This window comes from Gadus macrocephalus, chromosome 5, assembly GCF_031168955.1.
Source record: "Gadus macrocephalus chromosome 5, ASM3116895v1".
Classification (NCBI taxonomy): Eukaryota; Metazoa; Chordata; class Actinopteri; order Gadiformes; family Gadidae; genus Gadus; species Gadus macrocephalus.
This window is the reverse complement of record NC_082386.1, coordinates 20462331-20483293: the sequence shown is the minus strand read 5'-3', so window position 1 is coordinate 20483293 and position 20963 is coordinate 20462331. Positions and strand designations below refer to the sequence as shown.

General features: G+C 48.1%; 3 protein-coding genes and 1 long non-coding RNA gene across 4 annotated transcripts in view; 2 read left to right on the top strand and 2 right to left on the bottom strand.

Moving 5' to 3' along the window:
* mdga2a (MAM domain containing glycosylphosphatidylinositol anchor 2a) overlaps positions 1 to 10432 on the top strand; it is a gene marked incomplete at its 5' end in the record, with an annotated part of 21286 nt that extends 10854 nt beyond the window's left edge. Inside the window, 9 exons of the mRNA XM_060052878.1 lie at positions 815 to 1087; positions 1689 to 1837; positions 2563 to 2740; positions 3346 to 3366; positions 3902 to 4057; positions 4923 to 5063; positions 5293 to 5423; positions 6618 to 6717; positions 7026 to 10432. Coding sequence (XP_059908861.1) covers positions 815 to 1087; positions 1689 to 1837; positions 2563 to 2740; positions 3346 to 3366; positions 3902 to 4057; positions 4923 to 5063; positions 5293 to 5423; positions 6618 to 6717; positions 7026 to 7114 — 1238 coding nt within the window. The remainder of the gene's footprint in view (positions 1 to 814; positions 1088 to 1688; positions 1838 to 2562; positions 2741 to 3345; positions 3367 to 3901; positions 4058 to 4922; positions 5064 to 5292; positions 5424 to 6617; positions 6718 to 7025) is intronic.
* Positions 10433 to 10803: 371 nt separating this feature from the next.
* haus2 (HAUS augmin like complex subunit 2) lies at positions 10804 to 14839 on the bottom strand. Its single transcript, XM_060051677.1, has 6 exons — positions 14498 to 14839; positions 13869 to 13964; positions 13289 to 13358; positions 12104 to 12236; positions 11464 to 11572; positions 10804 to 11090 (listed from the first exon to the last, which is right to left on the bottom strand). The coding sequence occupies exons 1-6, from the start codon at positions 14582 to 14584 to the stop codon at positions 10938 to 10940; spliced, it is 648 nt and encodes a 215-aa protein (XP_059907660.1). The 5' UTR covers positions 14585 to 14839; the 3' UTR covers positions 10804 to 10937.
* Positions 14840 to 14876: 37 nt separating this feature from the next.
* On the top strand, positions 14877 to 20828 carry lrrc57 (leucine rich repeat containing 57). The gene is made up of 6 exons (XM_060051667.1): positions 14877 to 15056; positions 15278 to 15525; positions 16121 to 16256; positions 16750 to 17018; positions 19342 to 19527; positions 20130 to 20828. The coding sequence occupies exons 2-6, from the start codon at positions 15442 to 15444 to the stop codon at positions 20169 to 20171; spliced, it is 717 nt and encodes a 238-aa protein (XP_059907650.1). The 5' UTR covers positions 14877 to 15056; positions 15278 to 15441; the 3' UTR covers positions 20172 to 20828.
* Positions 17001 to 17463, bottom strand: LOC132457468 (uncharacterized). The gene is made up of 3 exons (XR_009525662.1): positions 17342 to 17463; positions 17136 to 17310; positions 17001 to 17104 (listed from the first exon to the last, which is right to left on the bottom strand). It is a non-coding gene; the product is annotated as an uncharacterized LOC132457468 (long non-coding RNA).
* Positions 20829 to 20963: the final 135 nt, after the last annotated feature.

Sequence of the window (20963 nt, the reverse complement as noted above, 5' to 3'; positions counted from 1 at the left end):
GTGTAGTCTTTCTCGTTGTGTTTTCTCTACAGCCTTTATCTGAACAATTGCACAATAAACGGTCGAACTCTTTGCATGAAAAATTATCCTTTAAATCCACAAACAACATATGTGTAATCCAGGGCATATAAAGACCGGGACCAGAAAATAATTATTTTCTCTCCATTGACACCCATTCATATTTTTCGATCTCATAGGTCCCATGAGCCCTACCGGAAGGGGCGTGACTTCGCCACTCTATAGCTGTGTGTTGATGACCTCACGTCCTGTGTGTTGATGACCTCACGTCCTGGGAGCTGATGACCTCATGTCCTGTCATAGATATATATACACTGACTAGATATCGCCGGAGCTGCGCTGTTCAGTGGAACGTATGCCTCCATTCTGCCGCCATCTTACCGTGGGGTAACCACTCACCTGAATGAACGAACGTCCGGCTTGAAGATTGCTTAAAAGGAAGGCGACTTTAGAGTGATTTTGACTGGGAAAGGACCTCTGTACCATCAGAAGTCCATTCGTTCAGGTGGTTTGTTACCCTGCGGCAAGATGGCGGCATTGTTTACGCGTGCTTGGAAGCCGAATGCACCATCTAGTCAGTATATATATCTCTGACGTCCTGTGTGCTGATGAACTCACGTCCTGTGTGCTGATGACCTCACTTCCTGTGTGCTGCTGACCTCACGTTCTGTGTGCTGCTGACCTCACTTCCTGTGTTCTGATGACCTCGCGTCCTGTGTGGTCCTGTGTGCTGACGTCCTCCCTTCCTGTGTGGTCCTGTGAGCTGACGACCTCACTTCCTGTTCCCCCTCCCCAGTCCCGCCCTCGGTGGAGCCGGTGTACCGCGAGGTGCGGCAGGCCCTGGGCCGGGCCTTCCTGCTGAGCTGCGGCCTCCAGCAGGCCCACCCGGCCCGCCTGCTCCAGTACGAGTGGCGGCTGGGCGACCGGCTGCTCACCCAGGGCGTGCTGGGGGACCAGGACCCCCTGACCCACTACCAGGTCCGGGCCCTGAACCGCGAGGGCTACGGAGAGTACACCTGTGAGGTCACCAACGAGGCGGGCTCCGGCCGCTGCACCTTCCTGGTCACAGGTCAGCACCCGCACCTAGCAACCGCACCTAGCAACCGCACCCAGCAACCGCACCCAGCATCCGCACCTAGCAACCGCGCCTAGCAACCGCACCTAGCACCCAGACCAAGCAACCGTACCTAGCAATCTCACCTAGCAACTGCACCTAGCAACCGCACCTAGCAACCGGACCTAGCAACCGTACCAAGCACCCAGACGTAGCACCCAGACGTAGCACCTGGACTGCTCCCCAGTATCATGCTACTATAGTAGTGTATCGTATCGTATAGTATAGTGTATATATATGTGGGTGTGGCCTACCCTCCAGAGTGGAGTTCAGTACAGCAGTAGAACAGCAGGACACATGATGGTAGGAGTAGTTTAAAAAAAAAAATCATGCTAGTCAGGTAGGCTGATGGTAGCAGCGTACGGCCTCGTATAGGCGTAAGGCCTAGAATGGTTAGAGTAAAGAAAAATAAATCCCGCTAGTATGGTAGTACGAAGGAAGCAGCGTCCACGGTCTCGGCGGTGTGGTGGTAGTATGGTAGTATGACGGGGTTGTATGATGGTAGCAGCCTGGGGGTCTGCGTAGGCTGCTGACAGTAGGCCGTGTGTCCCCTCAGGGAAGGCCTACCCCCCGGAGTTCTACTACGACACCCCGGGCGCGCTGTGGCAGAGCCGCGTCCGGGTGTTCGGCTTCAGGCTGCAGTGGACCCAGATGGAGCCGGCCGCTGTCGACCGCATCATGGCCTACCGCCTGGGCATCCGGCAGGTAACCGCGACGACCACCGGCGCCACGACAACCACTGGTCACCGCGACGACCCCATTACGACCGCTCGTTACCACGACAACCACAGCAACCGTCAGTAACCACGACATCCGCCGGTAGCAACGACGACCGCCAGTAACCATCACAGCCACCAGTAACCCTGACAACCACCAGTAACCACGACAACCACCAGTAACCACGACAACCACCAGTAACCCCGACAACCACCAGTAACCACGACAACCACCAGTAACCACGACAACCACCAGTAACCACGACAACCACCAGTAACCCCGACAACCACCGGTAACCACGACATCCACCAGTAACCCCGACAACCACCAGTAACCACGACAACCACCAGTAACCACGACAACCACCAGTAACCCCGACAACCACCAGTAACCACGACAACCACCAGTAACCACGACAACCACCAGTAACCACGACAACCACCAGTAACCCCGACAACCACCGGTAACCACGACATCCACCTGTAACCCCGACAACCACCAGTAACCACGACAACCACCAGTAACCACGACAACCACCAGTGACCATGTCACCCGAAAGGTGACGTCCAGAACCCTGCCTTCATCCAACGGCCCAAAACGGGCTGCAGAGCTACAGAGTCGGGGAGGACTTGAACGCTGCATCAGAGTGGGCGTGTCAGAGCATGGTTGACGAGTGTGCGTGTGCGTGTGTGTGTGCGTGTGCGTGTGTGCAGGTGGGGCTGGAACGCTGGTGGGAGCAGGAGATCGCCATCACAGGGCTGATCCAGAAGGGGGAGCTGCTGACCTACAACCTGACGGAGCTGGTGAAGCCTGAGGCCTACCTGGTCCGTCTCACCCCCATCACCCGCTACGGCGAGGGTGACGCCGCCCAGCGCACCATCACCTACAGCCGTACGTAGGCCTACCGCTAGTGCTACAGTCACCTACAGCCGTACGTAGGCCTACCGCTAGTGCTACAGTCACCTACAGCCGTACGTAGGCCTACCGCTAGTACAGTCCCCTACAGCCGTACGTAGGCCTACCGCTACACCTACAGCCGTACGTAGGCCTGCCGCTAGTGCTACAGTCACCTACAGCCGTACGTAGGCCTACCGCTAGTGCTACAGTCACCTACAGCCGTACGTAGGCCTACCGCTAGTGCTACAGTCACCTACAGCCGTACGTAGGCCTACCGCTAGTACAGTCCCCTACAGCCGTACGTAGGCCTGCCGCTAGTGCTACAGTCACCTACAGCCGTACGTAGGCCTACCACACTAACTACAGTCACCCACAGCCATATGTAGGCCTACCGCCACACTAGATACAGTCACCTACAGCCGTACGGAGCCCTACCACTAGTGCTACAGTCACCTACAGCTGTAGGTCTACCGCCACACTAGTACTAGTCACCTATAGTGACTAGTACTAGTACTAGTAAGTAGTAGTACTAAATCATATAAGGTCATATCAGCACTGTAGTAATACTTGTCTCTTAAATATCGTCTTTTCTCTCACAGCTCCAGTCAACCCTCACCTCAGTAAGTTTGCACACACACACACACACACACACACACACACACCCACGCACGCGTGCGCGCACGCACGCACGCACGCACGCACGCACGCACGCACGCACGCACGCACGCACGCACGCACACACACACACACACACACACACACACACACACACACACACACACACTCAAGCTGTGTTTATAGTGTATCTCATGTGTGTAGTATTCATAGTGTATTTGTAGTAGTGTATCCTGTGTGTAGTATTCATAGTGTATTTGTAGCAGTGTATCCTGTGTGTAGTAATCATAGTGTATCTCTTGTGTGTAGCAGTGTATGATGTGTGTAGTATTCTTTGTGTAGTTCATGTGTGTAGCAGTGTATCCTGTGTTTAGTATTCATAGTGTATGTTGTGTGTAGTAGTGAATCCTGTGTGTAGTATTTATATTGTATCTCATGTGTGTAGTATTTATAGTGTATCTCTTGTTTGCAGTAGTGTATCTTGTGTGTAGTAGTGTATCCTGTGTGTAGTAATCATAGTGTACCTCTTGTGTGTTACAGGAGAGTTCCACTGTGGCTTCGAGGACGACGCCCTGTGCCTGTTCTCTCAGGACAAAACGGAGCACTTTGATTGGACGAGACACAGCGCCGCCACCAGAGACACCAAATACACGCCCAACACCGGGCCGAGCTCCGACCACCGCGGCTCCAAACAGGGTACACACAACGGGAACCAGTGGTTATAGACAGTCATATTGTAACACACACAACGGGAACCAGTGGTTATAGACAGTCATACTGTAACACACAACGGGAACCAGTGGTTATAGACAGTCATACTGTAACACACAACAAGAACCAGTGGTTATAGACAGTCATACTGTAACACACACAACGGGAACCAGTGGTTATAGACAGTCATACTGTAACACACAACGGGAACCAGTGGTTATAGACAGTCATACTGTAACACACAACGGGAACCAGTGGTTATAGACAGTCATACTGTAACACACAACGGGAACCAGTGGTTATAGACAGTCATACTGTAACACACAACGGGAACCAGTGGTTATAGACAGTCATACTGTAACACACAACGGGAACCAGTGGTTATAGACAGTCATACTGTAACACACAACAGGAACCAGTGGTTATAGACAGTCATACTGTAACACACAACAGGAACCAGTGGTTATAGACAGTCATACTGTAACACACACAACGGGAACCAGTGGTTATAGACAGTCATACTGTAACACACAACAGGAACCAGTGGTTATAGACAGTCATACTGTGGTCTGACCTTTGACCCCTGCCAGGGTAAGGTAGTATGAGTCACTGTCTGACCTTTAACCCCTGCTAGGGTTACGTAGTATGAGTGATGGTTTGACCTCTGACCCCTGCCAGGGTTAGGTAGTATGAGATATGCTCTGACCTTTGACCCCCCAGGGTGAGGTAGTATGAGTCATGGTCTGACCTTTAACCCCTGCTAGGGTTAGGTAGTCTGAGTCATGTTCTGACCCCTGGACCCCAGCCAGGGTGAGGCAGTATGAGTGATGCTGTGACCTTTGACCCCCAGGGTACTACATGTACATCGAGACGTCGCGTCCCCGGCTGGAGGGGGACGCGGCGCGCCTGGTCTCGCCCTCCTTCACCACGGGGGGGCGGGCCTCCACCTACTGCCTCTCCTTCTACTACCACATGTACGGGAAACACATCGGTGAGTACTGCAGTACTGCTACAGTAGTACAGTCCTACGACTAGTACTGGGGGTTCACCTGTGAACTCTAACCTTTGGGGGCGGGGCCTCTGATGTGAACTTTAACCTTTGGGGGCGGGGCCTCTGATGTGAACTCTAACCTTTGGGGGCGGCTGTTTCATGTGAACTTTGACCTTTGGGGGCGGGGTCTCACTTGTGAACTTTAACCTTTGGGGGCGGGGTGTTTCAGGGTCACTCGGGGTCATCCTGCGTCAGAAAGGTCAGACTGTGACTGACAGCTCAGTGTGGAGCCTCACTGGTAACCAAGGTGACCGCTGGAGGCAGGCCAAGGTCAACATCCACCCAACCGCAACATTTCAGGTACCGCCCTACTGACCTAGTACTGACCCAGTACTGACCTAGTACTGACCCAGTACTGACCCAGTACTGACCCAGTACTGACCTAGTACTGACCTAGTACTGACCCAGTACTGACCTAGTACTGACCCAGTACTGACCCAGTACTGACCCAGTACTGACCCAGTACTGACCCAGTACTGACCCAGTACTGACTCAGTACTGACCCAGTACTGACCCAGTACTGACCCAGTACTGACCCAGTACTGACCCAGTACTGACCTAGTACTGACCTAGTACTGACCCAGTACTGACCCAGTACTAGTACTGACCTAGTACTGACCTAGTACTGACCTAGTACTGACCTAATTGGACCCTAGTACTGACCTAGTACTGACCTAGTACTGACCTATTACTACACTAGAAGTGAGTACTGAACTAGAATCACGCTCTTACTACTACCTAACTACTACCTTGATGTACCAACCTAGTTCAGACGATGTCTTTCTATCTGTCTTTCTACCTGTCCATCTGTCCATCTGTCTGTCTGCGACCTATCTGTCTGTCTGTCTGTCTGTCTGCGGTCTACCTGTCTGTCTGTCTCTCTGTCTGTCTGTCTGTCTGTCTGACTGTCTGTCTGTCTGTCTGTCTGTCTGTCTGTCTGCGGTCTACCTGTCTGTCTGTCTCTCTGTCTGTCTGTCTGTCTGTCTGACTGTCTGTCTGTCTGTCTGTCTGTCTGTCTGTCTGTCTGTCTGTCTGTCTGTCTGTCTGTCTGTCTGTCTATCTGTCTGTCTGTCTGTCTGTCTGCGGTCTACCTGTCTGTCTGTCTGTCTGTCTGTCTGTCTGTCTGTCTGTCTGTCTGCGGTCTACCTGTCTGTCTGTCTGTCTCTCTGTCTGTCTGTCTGTCTGACTGTCTGTCTGTCTGTCTGTCTGTCTGTCTGACTGTCTCTCTGTCTCTCTGTCTGTCTGTCTGACTGTCTGTCTGTCTGTCTGACTGTCTGTCTGTCTGTCTGTCTGTCTGTCTGACTGTCTCTCTGTCTCTCTGTCTGACTGTCTGTCTGTCTGTCTGTCTGTCTGACTGTCTGTCTGTCTGTCTGTCTGTCTGTCTGTCTGTCTGTCTGACTGTCTGTCTGTCTGTCTGTCTGTCTGTCTGTCTGTCTGTCTCTCTGTCTGTCTGTCTGTCTGTCTGTCTGACTGTCTGTCTGTCTGTCTGTCCAGGTGGTGATGGAAGGATTGAGGGGTTCTGGTATTGAAGGTGACATCGCCATCGATGACATCACCATAGAGGAAGGAGAATGTAAAGACCCGCCCCCAAACAGTGAGTTACCTCTCTCTATACCTGTCTCACTGTCTCTCTCTCTCTCTACCCTGTCTCACACCTTCTACCTGTCTCTCTCTCCCTCTATACCTATCTCACTGTCCCTCACTCTCTCTCTACCTGGCTCAATCTATCTCACTACCTCTCTGACTTTCACTCTCTCCCTGTCTCTCTCTCTGTCACTCTTTGTGCAAAGGTCATCAATATTATTCTGATCAAACCCTTTCCCTTCAATGCTCTCTCTCTCTCTCTCTCTCTCTCTCTCTCTCTCTCTCTCTCTCTCTCTCTCTCTCTCCTCCTCTTCACAGATCTGAGGTCTTTGGCCCCACCTCCTTTCCTTAATATATGGCAGCTGTCCGTCACTCTTACTCTGGTTCTGATTGGGTGTGGAAGGTGACCCCCCCCCCCCACCCTCCTTGCTTGAAAAGACACAATCACTCCCTCAAGCCACGCCCCCATCTGCCCTAGCCCCTCCCTGATTCCTCTATAACCCCGCCCCCAGAAGCCAAAGACCCTTGTAGGCGTGTGTGTGTGTGTGTGTGTGTGTGTGTGTGTGTGTGTGTGTGTGTGTGTGTGTGTGTGTGTGTGTGTGTGTGTGTGTGTGTGTGTGTGTGTGTGTGTGTGTCGGTTTGTGAGTGTGTGTCCTGGTAGGTTGAACGGCCAGGGGTCGGAGGTCAGAGGTCATGGGAGGTCGTTTTGATGTTCTTGTACTGAAGGTGCTACATAAAAAAAGTTACATCTTTTATTTATTATTATTTATCCCAGTGGGAAGCGACAAACACAGGGTTTCGATTTACAGGAACTTCTCTGACCTTCGACCCCTGGCGTGTGGGAGGAGCCTTGAGATTGACAGCCGGCTGGAACACGGAGGCTGAGATTTAATTGGCCAGTCTGTTTGTTCTAGGCCAGCCTTTTTATAACAAATAGGGTCCCTCTTCCTCCTATCCCCATCTCCCCCCCCCCCCCAACTCTCCTGGTACTGGCCTGTTGTCGTGGCAACCGTCTCGAGCATCTCCTGGCCCACCTGGGGACTCGCTGCTCACTCATCGCCACGACGAGTGCCTTCAGACAGCCGGTACCGGAATTCACCGGAACAAATAGAACCCAACAGAAGCCAGTCAAACCCAACAGAACCCGGTATAGCTCACATAGGACCCAACAGAACCCAATATGATATAAACAAACCCAATAAAACCCATAAAGGCCCCAAGGGAACAGAATCCAACATATCAGAACCCACTAGAACACCTCCCAACCCAACAGAATCCATGAGAACCCATGAAACCCAAAAGAACCAATAACACAACCCAATAGTATCTAAAAGAACACGATAGAACCCGGCACAACCCAGTCACGTCCAACAGAACCCTACGGAACCCTAAAGGAACCCAATAGAACACAACAGAACCCAGAGGAACCTCCAAGAACCAACCAGGACGTCCCGAACCAACGCGGGGTCTGGGGTCCGGGTCACATGATATCCTGGAGCCTCCAAGCTTTCCTGAAGACTTTCTGGGGACGTTGAGGACAAGAGGAAGTTGTCATGGCTGACAGGAAGTGAGATGAACTGAAGCCTTGAGCTTCGTTGGGGACGCTGGGACAGCGACAACGACATCCTCGTCGTTCCTGTCGGACCGTTTTTACCGTTGGAGGTGCCCAGGGGCCGATGTAATCGCAGTATTTCCCAAGAGACCATCAAAACTGTTTTAGTATTTCAAAATTTGGCGCTCCCTTTTCGGAGAAGTGGCGTACTTTGTGCAATCGGAACGTTGGTCACCTGACCTAGCTGGTAGCTAGCTGACCTAGCGGGTGGCTAGCTCAACTAGCGGATGGTTAGCTGACCTAGCAGGTAGTTAGCCGACCTTGCTCTTGGTTAGCTGACCAAGCGGTGGTTAGCTGACCTAGCGGGTGGTTAGCTGACCTACCGGGTGGTTAGCTGAACTAGCTGCTGGTCAGCTGAACTAGCTGGTAGCTAGCTGAACTAGCTGGTGGCTAACTGATCTAGCCGGTTGTCAGCTGAACTAGCTGGTGGTCAGCTGAACTAGCAGGTGGCTAGCTGACTGCTGGTTGCTCGCTAAACTAGCTGGTAGTTGCTGACCTAGCTGATGGTCAGCTGAACTAGCTGTTAGCCAACTGAACTAGCTGGTGGTCAGCTGAACTAGCTGGTGGCTAGCTGACTTTGCTGGGTGCTAGCTAATGCAGCTGGTGGTCAGCTGAACTAGCTAGTAGTTGGCTAACCTAGCAGGTCGATAGCTGAACTAGCTGGTGGTTAGCTAACCTAGCTAGAGGCTTGCTGACGTTGCTGGTAGCTAGCTTACCTAGCTGTGTTTGAAGTAAATTTATGTAATTTAATCATGTATCGTCCCCATTTTACTTATTTTTTGGTTTGTATCCAGATAATAATTTGCATTTCATGGATTTTATTTCATGTCATAGTTTGTGTCTCATAGAGGTGTGCTTGGAGTTGAAAGCATCTATTTTTCATTAAGATTTATGATATGAATGATTGATAACTTCCAGATGAATCAGCACTGTCCTCCGACGGCTATACGAAGGGCCCTTATTTGACTTATTCCGACTCATTGTAGTTTTTATTACTGCTCCACCTAGTGGCTTCAGCCTGAAGCTTCGCCCGCGTCAAACATATTCTATTTTTCTACACCAGGCGCTAACAAACTAAACTAAACTAACCTTATCTTATGTTTAAAAGGGAGTTTTGGATTTTGAATTATTATACATTTTGCAAATAAACGTACAACATTGTGGGGACTTGGTGTGTCTGTAGTCCTGCAGTACATTGTGCATAGTGGGGACTTAAACACTGACGTTCATTGCAGATTGTTATTTATTTTTCAAATAAGGCAATGATGTCCATATGGAAGACTATAATGCTAAAGCGAAATGTGGGATAACCCCATCTGCCAATCCAACAAATAACCAAACAACTGACAGAACAGGGTTCTGGGGGCGGGGCTTATGCCGTCAAAAATTGTAATGTAATGTATTTCCGAACAATCTGAGTTCTGCCTGAGTCCAATGACCATGGCAAATCACACTTACCGGGCTAAATGATACAATGACCTGTAGTCAAATATGGGCTCTTAATAACCACATGTTTTATGACCTCTGAAAACTCATCAATCACACACACACACACACACACACACACACACACACACACACACACACACACACACACACACACACACACACACACACACACACACACACACACACACACACACACACACACATCCTTATACATTGAACATACACACACATAACATAGATACGTAACATGCAAATAAAACACAAGTACTGATACGGTTCCATAAACCAAATAGGTCCAGTACAGAAGTGTGTGAAACAGTATTATTATTAAAGTTACATCATGGGTTATCATTTTATGATTTCGGAATGGGTAATAATTTGTTTTTATGATTTAGGAATTGAAAATAATTCGTTTTGATAATTTAGGAATGGGTAATAATTACTTTTCATCGTTTAGGAATGGGTAATAAATATTTTTCATCCTTTAGGAATGGGTAATATTTGAGATGAAGATCATGAAGCAACAGTCAGACCTTGAGCGAGAAATATTTTTGTAAATGTGAAAAACTGCTGAATTAATCTGCCATTCACTGGATTAACATCTCTGATGCTATCATTTCATTATTATGATTATTATCAAAATAAATGAATCCACTGGAGCTTACGATAGCTGTTTGTGGGTTTGTGTGTGTGCGCAGCATCCCGTTTTAGGAGTGTCTTTACCGCCACCCAGCGGTGAGTGTTGGTTGTTCATCCTACAGTTATTGAGTTGGTGCGGGAGAGTGAGCAGCTTGACATATCCAACACCTAAATCTCCTCACGACTTCTAGTTTTATCTTCTCTATTGTCCATGGTTTTACCTGAGCGATGGAAACACGACAGAAGAGTAAGGCGACCTGTAGCCATAACATAAATAGGTATATTACAGGATAAAAATATATTTTTCATTATTGTTTTGGATTACTTTCCTTTCCTTTTGCTCCTTGCCTCTTTCGGCCTAGCTTCATTAGCATCACAAAATTCACCAGACACTTTTGTTTTCATTTATTTAATAGCTCCAACAAACATAAGAACAATATATCCACATTTTCCTATTCCCAAACCTTTAGACACAGGCAACCCCCCTTGCCCTCCTTCTGACAACCCCGTCCTCCACCCAGCCCCCCCCACTAGAACGTAGAGCCCAGCCGGCCGCTCAATGAGTCGGGGCCGGGCCCTGGGAGCAGAGCGGTGCGCGGGTGGAGGTCCTTCCACTGGAGGACCTGAGAGGACAGCTGCTCCACCTCTGCCACCTGGGCCAGCAGCTGGGCCACACCACTGTTCTGGAGGCAGGGGGAGAGCGGAGGGGGAAACACAGCGGTCGGTGTGAAGGATTGTGGGAGATGTAGTCTTGGTGATCAACAGTTTAGCCACGCTGTCGGCGAGCGACGACTAAACTAAACGAACCTTAGCTTATGTTTAAAAGTGAGTTTGGGGTTTTTGAATTATTATCCATTTTGCAAATACAACGTAGCGGGGAACTTGGTGTGTCTGAAGTCCGACAGAACACGGTGCATCGTGGGGACTTCAACACTGATGTTCATTGCAGATCGTTATTTATGTGCCAGATCTCAGTTCTGTAGGCCGAGAGAGCGTGTATGTGACATCCTAGTGGTGGGTGTGAAGGATTGTGGGAGATGTAGTCTTGGTGCTCACCAGTTTAGCCACGCTGTCGGGGAGCGAGGGCAGCGCGCGCACCGTGGTCACGTGGCGCTCCAGGCTCTCGATGAAGTCCAGGACCATCTGGATGAGCTCCACCACATACCTGCACAACATTCCACTGGTTATACTGGGGAGCAGAGCATAGTTATACTGGGTTGCACTGGTGGCCACTGGGAGACCTCTAGTAAAACAATTGTCAGCAGATGGCGCTGTCTTTGTACATGTTAGCCGCGCAGGTGTGTTAGCCGCACGGGGTGTTACCTGTGGAGGTGTGTTACCTCTACGGGTGCGTTACCTGTGCAGGTGTGTTCCCTGTGATGGGGTGTGTTACCTCTTCAGGTGTGTACCTGTGAGTTACCTGTGCGGGGGTGTGTTACCTCTGCAGGTGTGTACCTGTGTGTTACCTGTGTGGGGGTGTGTTACCTCTTCAGGTGTGTACCTGTGTGTTCCCTGTGCGGGGGTGTGTTACCTCTTCAGGTGTGTACCTGTGTGTTACCTGTGTGGGGGTGTGTTACCTCTGCAGGTGTGTACCTGTGTGTTCCCCGTGCGGGGGTGTGTTACCTCTGCAGGTGTGTACCTGTGTGTTACCTGTGCGGGGGTGTGTTACCTCTTCAGGTGTGTACCTGTGTGTTACCTGTGCAGGTGAGCCTCCATAGGCAGGCTGGTCTGACAGAAGGGTTTCATCAGCCTCTGGCGCAGGCTGCTCTGCTCCTTCAGAAGGTCCTGCAGGTGACTCGCAAACACCTGCAGGTCCCTGAACCTCCGGGCTGCAGGCAGGAGACAAGCCAGCGTGACTCATTAACCCAGCAGAACCCAGACCCCTAGAACCACCCGAACACACTCCTATCAGGTAGAACCCAAACCCCCCTAGAACCACCAGAACACACTCCTATCAGAACCACCAGAACACACTCCTATCAGGTAGAACCATTAGAACACACTCCTATCAGGTAGAACCCAAACCCCCCTAGAACCACCAGAACACACTCCTATCAGGTAGAACCACTAGAACACACTCCTATCAGGTAGAACCATTAGAACACACTCCTATCAGGTAGAACCCAAACCCCACTAGAACCACCAGAACACACTCCTATCAGAACCACCAGAACACACTCCTATCAGGTAGAACCACTAGAACACACTCCTATCAGGTAGAACCATTAGAACACACTCCTATCAGGTAGAACCCAAACCCCACTAGAACCACCAGAACACACTCCTATCAGAACCACCAGAACACACTCCTATCAGGTAGAACCATTAGAACACACTCCTATCAGGTAGAACCATTAGAACACACTCCTATCAGGTAGAACCACTAGAACACACTCCTATCAGGTAGAACCATTAGAACACACTCCTATCAGGTAGAACCATTAGAACACACTCCTATCAGGTAGAACCACCAGAACACACTCTTACTCAGGTAGAACCACCAGAACACACTCCTATCAGGTAGAACCATTAGAACACACTCCTATCAGGTAGAACCATCAGAACACATTCCTATCAGGTAGAACCATCAGAACACACTCCTATCAGGTAGAACCATTAGAACACACTCCTATCAGGTAGAACCATTAGAACACACTCTTACTCAGGTAGAACCACCAGAACACACTCCTATCAGGTAGAACCATTAGAACACACTCCTATCAGGTAGAACCCAAACCCCACTAGAACCACCAGAACACACTCCTATCAGGTAGAACCACCAGAACACACTCCTATCAGGTAGAACCATCAGAACACACTCCTAGGTAGAACCATCAGAACACACTCCTACTCAGGTAGAACCATCAGAACACGCTCTTACTCAGGTAGAACTTGTGCGTCACATCAGCGCTCTCTTTCTCCAGGCTCAGGAGCTCCGCCTCCAGACGTAACTGGAACATGAAAGAATCGGTAAGTCTGCATTTGGGAACTAAGATAGTCAAGACAGTCTGAGACCTACAGGTGTTACACAGCCCCATCGTATAAACTACAGTATTAACCGCAGTATAACAGTATTAAACTACAGTATTAACCGCAGTGTAACAGTAGTAAACTACAGTATTATTTAACCACAGTATAACTTTTACTATCTACAGTATTAAACTACAGTATTAACCGCTGTGCAACTGTTAAACTAAAGTATTAACCACAGTGTAACAGTATTAAACTACAGCATCAACCCAAGTGCAACTGTTACACTACAGTCTTAACTGCAGTGTAACAGTTTTAAACTACAGTATTGACCCCAGTATAACTTGTACTAAACTATAATATTAACCACAGTGCAACTGATAAACTACAGTATCAACCCCAACTTGTACTAAACTACAGTATTAACCACATTCTTAGACTACAGTTTTAACTACTGATCAGCTGTTAAACTACCAGCCCCATGACTGTACCTGAGCCAGCTCCCGCTTGGCCCTGATGCGTTGCTCAGCGGCCTGGAGACGCGGGGAGAAGGCGTGGCTTTCCCTAGGGGCGGAGTCAAACTCCTCCTGGACCAAAAGAATAGACCAATAGGATCACACATTTAGAGATGGCTTGGTTTGGAGATGGTTAGTTATGGTAAGGGTTAGTTATGGTAAGGGTTAGTTATGGTAAGGGCTTGAGTGTGGTTGCAAAGCAGGCCCTCTACTTATAGAGACAAACCCATGCATTCATAAAATTAAGATTATATATTAAGATTATATATATAGATATATTAAATTGTTATTATATATTAGGTTAGAAGTGGTTAGTTAAGATACTAGGTTTGTAAAGGTATTAAATTAGAGGTGGTAACAGTAGGGTGGTAGTTCTCAGAGATGGTTAGTAAAGGTATTAGGTTACAGATGTTTACATTAGAGATGGTTAGTTAAGTTTAGGTTAGAAATGGTTAGTTAAGGTACCAGGTTAAAGGTGGTTAGTTAAGGTACTAGGTTAGAGATGGTTATTGAAGGTAATAGGTTAGAGATGGTTAGTAAAGGTATTAAATTAGAGATGATTAGTTAAGGTACTAGGTTAGAGGTGGATGTCCTCGTCATCTGACCTGGGTCCAGATCCCCTTCGCCACGCAGCTGGACAGGAAGCTGCCTGCCGGGGTGATGGAGAAGGGGCTCCGCTCCCACGGATCCATCAGCTGGGTTAACCCTCACCTCAGACCCTCCAGACAACGGAACCCGAGGAACTGAAGCACAGCAGCTGGCGGGAGGTCAGCCGAGGATCATCAATATCCTCCGATCATCAATCATCGATCATCCACGCTTAACCACTAAGGCCGTGTCACTTAAAGTGCGAGGATTTATTATTTTGAAGTTCAATAATAAAAGTGTACACCCGCTATTTTATTTGAGCTTTCGCTGTTGTTTCCTCTTCGTCACTTCCGGTAGGGATACCGCGTCACTTCCTGCTTTCGATGCAGGTCGTATGGCGCATGCGCACACACAGTCGAGTGGACGTTAACCCAAAGCTCTCCTGCTTTTCTCTTTTAATCGCTTTATGAGTAAGATAAACGTTCTAGCTGCTTCTGTATTGTTCCAACTACGTACGGCGGAGGTCTGAGGGATCCTGCATGAACCTCGGACCCGCGGAAGGGCTTCCCGTGTGAGGTTAGTTTCTAGCAGGGCTGGGCACTACCGTTAACCATTCACTGCGCGGCGACATGTTATTCACAAAGTTGTCTCGTAGTATCCCCTCCTAGGTTCCATGTCATAAGGTGTGGGGACGTTGAGACAGGCTTCCTAATGTTAGGACTGTTGTTGTTGTTGTTGTTGTTGTTGTTGTTGAGGTGACTACGCCCTTATTCGCGACTCGTCTGTTTATCTCACAGGATCAGAGGAGGGGAATCATCCGCTACTCAGTTCGGATTTGTCATCCCTGGTGCGTCTGGAGCTCCAGTAAAGTGAAGCTCGACACGTCCCACAGAGCGACGGCTCAGGGTGACAGGTTAGGCTGACAGGTGGGTCGTGGAAGGTGTAGGGACCAGTGAGCGTGATGGGCAACAGCGCGATCAAGGCCCACCTGGAGACATCCCAGAAGACCGGGGTCTTCCAGCTGACCGGGAAAGGACTGCAAGAGGTAAGGTTCTCTCTCTCTCTCTCTCTCTCTCTCTCTCAGCACAAAAAGTAAAACATGACACAACATAAGAGAAAATCTGCAAATTCGTACTATTAAATACAGGATCCTCTGCTTATTCAACTTGCTGCATTGGCATTGCATGTTCATATTGACCAAAACATTAAACAATGATAGATTCAAGATTCTAGAACTTTATTAGTCCTATATACACATACAGGATGTCCGGGGAAGTGAGGACGGCTTACAGGACTGTGCAGAAACAGCATTACAGTCAGCAGAAGCAACAGTCTCCGCAATAGCGGTAGATGTTGATAGGGGCCCCTAATAAATATGTATATTTGTGGATAGACACAGATATAATCATGGGTGTACTAGTCACTTTGTTTGTGTGTGTGTGTGTGTGTGCATTACCGTATATATGCAAAATATTTTAACGAAATTGCAATGAGGTAAATTTTAGATCATACTACGACTGAATAAACACAGAACAATGTCACCTTTCCTAAAGTACATTCATGGATTTTTCAAAGTAATATTCTAGTTGTTGGTTCTCTGGTGAAGTCGATGGATCCCTAAAGTACGAGATGTGTTCCAGTTTCCCGAGGAGCTACAGCGGCTGACGGCTAACCTGCGCACCGTGGATGTTTCTCACAACAAGATCGAGGTGCTCCCGGCCTCCATCGGGAACTTCCTGCAGATGAAGAGTCTCACGCTCAACTCCAACAAACTCAGTAAGACCGTCTACAAGTTAGAACAAACTACACATTAGACCTTCCAAAATGTAGGACTGCCTACTTAGACCTTCTACAAGATAGGACTACCTACACATTAGCAATCCTCAAGTTAAGACTGCCTACACATAAGAGAACTACAAGTTAGAACTACCTACAAGTTAGAACAAACTACACATTAGACTGTCTACAAGTTAGAACAAACTACACATTGGACCTTGTACAAGTTAGAACTACCGGTACCTACACATTAGACCTTGTACAAGTTAGAACGTCCTGCACATTAGACCTTATATAAGTTAGAACTTGTAGCGTGTAAACATAATTTTGGGTTGTAAACTTGTAGACTATAGAAGTAGTGTTGAGCTGTTATGACTTTTATGTATTATAACTTGTAATATGTTTCCAGTGATTACTTGTACGTAGACTTGGCAGCAACCTGGTGTTTCGAGGTATTGACTTGTAGGCGTGGTGTCTACTGCCCCGTCCCCAGCCAGCCTGCCCGGTGAGCTCAGCAAGTTGAGGAAGCTGGAGACCCTGAGTGTGAGCGGGAACCAGATCACGGGTCTCCCGTCCTCCCTGGGCCAGCTCCGGGCCCTGCGCACCCTCAACCTGTCCGGGAACCAGATCCGAGAGTTCCCCCCCGGCCTGGGGACCCTGCGCATGTTGGACCTGCTGGACCTCTCCAAGAACCACATCCGGGTGGTCCCCGTGGAGGTCTCCACCCTGCAGGCCATCGAGATCAACCTCAACCAGAACCAGGTACTGGAACTAGGACTAACCTCAACCGGAACCTGGTACCAGAGTACTAACCTCAACCAGAACCAGGTACTGGAACTAGGACTAACCTCAACCGGAACCTGGTACCAGAGTACTAACCTCAACCAGAACCTGCTACCAGAGTACTAAACTAACCCAGAACCTCTTACCAGAGAACTAACCTCAACCAGAACCAGGTACTGGAACTAGGACTAACCTCAACCGGAACCTGGTACCAGAGTACTAACCTCAACCAGAACCAGGTACTGGAACTAGGACTAACCTCAACCAGAACCTGGTACCAGAGTACTAACCTCAACCAGAACCTGCTACCAGAGTACTAAACTAACCCAGAACCTCTTACCAGAGTACTAACCTCAACCAGAACCAGGTAATGGAACTAGTACTAACCTCAACCAGAACCAGGTACCAGAGTACTAAACTGAACCAGAACCACTTACCAGAGTACTAACCTCAACCAGAACCAGGTAATGGAACTAGTACTAACCTCAACCAGAACCTCTTACCAGAGTACTAACTTCAACCAGAACCAGTTACCACTAGAGCTGTAACGTTACACAAACTCATGATTCGGTTTGTATCACGATTGTTGACCCACGGTTCGATACATCCCACAATTTTTTAAATTTAAAAAGCATTTTATTTTTATATTATCTAACATTCAACATTTAACTTAATGTAACATTTAATAACAAATAATTTGGAACACTGAACAGATTTGAACAGAAAGAATACTATTAAAGTATAGCTAAATTAATTAATAAATAACCAAAGATTGCAGTTGGAGGATGCTTGCAGGTAGGCAAAAACCCTCAACTAGTTTTGTGGTTTAGTCAAATATCCTATTATCGCTTCTTAGTATGCTATGTAGTTTAAATAATGACATAATCAGGCCGTATAGAATGCAACATGTTTAATAGCCTAACTTTTAAATAGATGGGGAAAACGTCCGATTTGCAATAACGAGGCATAGTGTTAAAGGCACCCAGTGCAACTTTCGAGGCTTAAAAATAAACATTCAATTTCTAGTCTTTTTTACACGTAGTAAGTTTCAATAACTCCATACCATTACATACCGACATTTAAGCAGCAAAGATGAGACGTCGTTGTGTGGTGAGAACTGATACAAAATCGATAACAACAACAATGCCGCCATTTTCTTTATTTTTTGTAACCTACAATAAATAAAGCAGGCTTCCAGTCAATGGAAAAATGGCTTCTCCCCACCGGCGATTGTTGTTGTTTACGATTTTCTATCAGTTCTCACCACACAACGACGTCTCATCTTTGCTCCTTGAATGTCGATATGTAATGGTATGGAGTTATTGAAACTTACTACGTCTAAAAAAGACTAGAAATTGAATGTTTATTTTTCATTGAATGTTTACATAAAGTTGCACTGGGTGCCTTTAAGAGTAGCGTTTGTGTGTGTGCGAGAATGGCAGCGTATGTGTGTGTGTGAGTGACGTCAGCGAGTGAGTGGACGAGCAAGGAGAGCGAGCGGTAGCGTGTGTGTCTAGTGAAGAATCGAGCGAGTCCGGTAGAATAAAGTACCCAACCTGTCAATAATCGGTGGCCGCTTCATTCCGACCTATATTCAGACCAACTGACGGTCAAAGCACACAAAACAATAGAGACAGGGATCACACAGGCTATTTTTTCGCGCTTGGCCCACTCTGGATAAATGTCGTTCATATCGCGTATGAGGACTTCGACGGCTGTGGAGAAATGCAATCTTCCGTAGCCACGGAGAGCTGTGATCACACAGAGGGCATCTCATCGCAGACATACGGCATCGATAAGAGGAGCGGTGTCAGCAGACTATTATTTAGACAAATTATTAGCAAATTTCAATCAGACAATTTGACCGGAGTTAGAAAGGGCGGATCACGCTTCTGCCTTCTCACACCTCGAGACAGGTTCGTGGCTTTGAGTGTCGCGATTTCGGTTTCGATACGGGGACCAGGTATTCACCCCCGTACCAGGTACTAACCAGGTACCAGGTATTCACCCCCGTACCAGGTACTAACCAGGGACCAGGTATTCACCCCCGTACCAGGTACTAACCAGGTACCAGGGACCAGGTATTCACCCCCGTACCAGGTACTAACCAGGGACCAGGTATTCACCCCCGTACCAGGTACTAACCAGGTACCAGGTATTCACCCCCGTACCAGGTACTAACCAGGGACCAGGTATTCACCCCCTTACCAGGTACTAACCAGGGACCAGGTATTCACCCCCGTACCAGGGACTAACCAGGTACCAGGGACCAGGTATTCACCCCCGTACCCTCCGTCCCCAGATCTCGGAGGTGAGTGCCGAGGTGGGCCGCTGCCCGCGCCTCAAGGTGCTGCGCCTGGAGGAGAACTGCCTGGAGCTCTCCTCCATCCCCGTCGCCATCCTCAGCCAATCACAGGTCTCCCTGCTCTCGCTGGAGGGGAACCTCTTCCAGGTCAAGAGGATGAGGGAGCTGGAGGGATACGAGCAGGTACTAATCCCACTGGACTCCCACAGTACTACTACAGTACCATAATACTACAGTACTACCACAGTACTACCACAGTGCTACTACAGTACCATAATCCCACAGGACTCCCACAGTACTACTACAGTACCATAATACTACAGTACTACCACAGTACTACTACAGTACCATAATCCCACAGGCTACTGCAGTACCATAATACTACAGGACTGCTACAGTACCATATTACTACAGTACTTCTACTGTACTACTACAGTACCATAATACTACAGTACCATAATACAGTAATACTACAGTACCATAATACTACAGTACTACAGTACTACCACAGTACTACTACAGTACCATAATACTACAGTACTCCTACAGTACCATAATACAGTACTACTACAGTAATACTACAGTACTATAATACTACTGTACTGCTACAGTACAATAACACTACAGTGCTATAATGCTACAGTTCTACTACAGTACTAATACAGTACGATAATACTACAGTACGATAAGACTACAGTTCTACCACAGTATTACCACGGTAGCCTGACACTACCATAGTAGCGTAGTACTCTTTGTAGTACTGAATGTTTTGTGTTGTCTTCCAGTACATGGAGCGCTTCACAGCCACCAAGAAGAAGTTCTCCTGAGAGGTCAGGAGGACCTCTGACCTCTGACCCCCACCAGCTGCCCGCGCTTCAAATCAAACTTTATTCATAAAGACTCAGGCTACAGAGACCAGCAAGATACCCCCGCCAAGACGACACCTGGACACCGCGAAAACACACTGTACACAGACCACACACACACACACACACACACACACACACACACACACACACACACACAGCAGTCCGTTTAACCGTGGGTAACGAGGTATTAACTCTGATCTCAGAGACGTTATATTCCTTTGTTCCTTTCCTTTATGATTTTTGACCTCACTTTAAACCCAGAGTTTCAGCCAAGTTGTACTGGGAATGTTCTGCAAATGTGAGGCCGTCCAGCTGAAGCTAATGCTAACAGAGTATTGACAGGAGCAGTCGGTTGGCACACCTCACTGAAATATGCATTTGGGAACACATTAATCACACTGTGAAACAGGTTATTGAACTAATCATACGTTTCATTGAAGGAGTTTTGCTTCCTAATGTTTTCCAACACCTCTTTTCCCAGTTTAACAGAACACTACTAGTCTGACCGCGTGTATAACTTGTAAATTATGGATGCCTCAAAACGGAAAGTGTTATTTAAAAGCTGTTGCATTGTAATATATCCATTAATAAAATCACGAATGACTAGAACCTCCACCCTCCACTCATGGTGATCCTGTGGGAGTGAATGCAGTTTGAATCATAAATATAGTCTCTAATCGAACTATCATTAATGACTGTAACCGGTGCTGGCTGTCGGTGGGTGCTCACTAGTGCGTGCTGAGTAAATTG

Coding starts and splice junctions, on each gene's coding strand:
- haus2 (XM_060051677.1), bottom strand. CDS start 14,584: ATGGATCCGTGGGAGCGGAGCCCCTTCTCCATCACCCCGGCAGGCAGC. Junction 11,573..12,103: donor ATGGAGGCTCACCTGCACAG/GTAACACACAGG, acceptor AATGTTGTGCAG/GTATGTGGTGGAGCTCATCC. Junction 11,091..11,463: donor CCGACAGCGTGGCTAAACTG/GTGAGCACCAAG, acceptor CCCTGCCTCCAG/AACAGTGGTGTGGCCCAGCT.
- lrrc57 (XM_060051667.1), top strand. CDS start 15,442: ATGGGCAACAGCGCGATCAAGGCCCACCTGGAGACATCCCAGAAGACC. Junction 16,257..16,749: donor GCTCAACTCCAACAAACTCA/GTAAGACCGTCT, acceptor CCCCGTCCCCAG/CCAGCCTGCCCGGTGAGCTC. Junction 19,528..20,129: donor AGCTGGAGGGATACGAGCAG/GTACTAATCCCA, acceptor GTTGTCTTCCAG/TACATGGAGCGCTTCACAGC.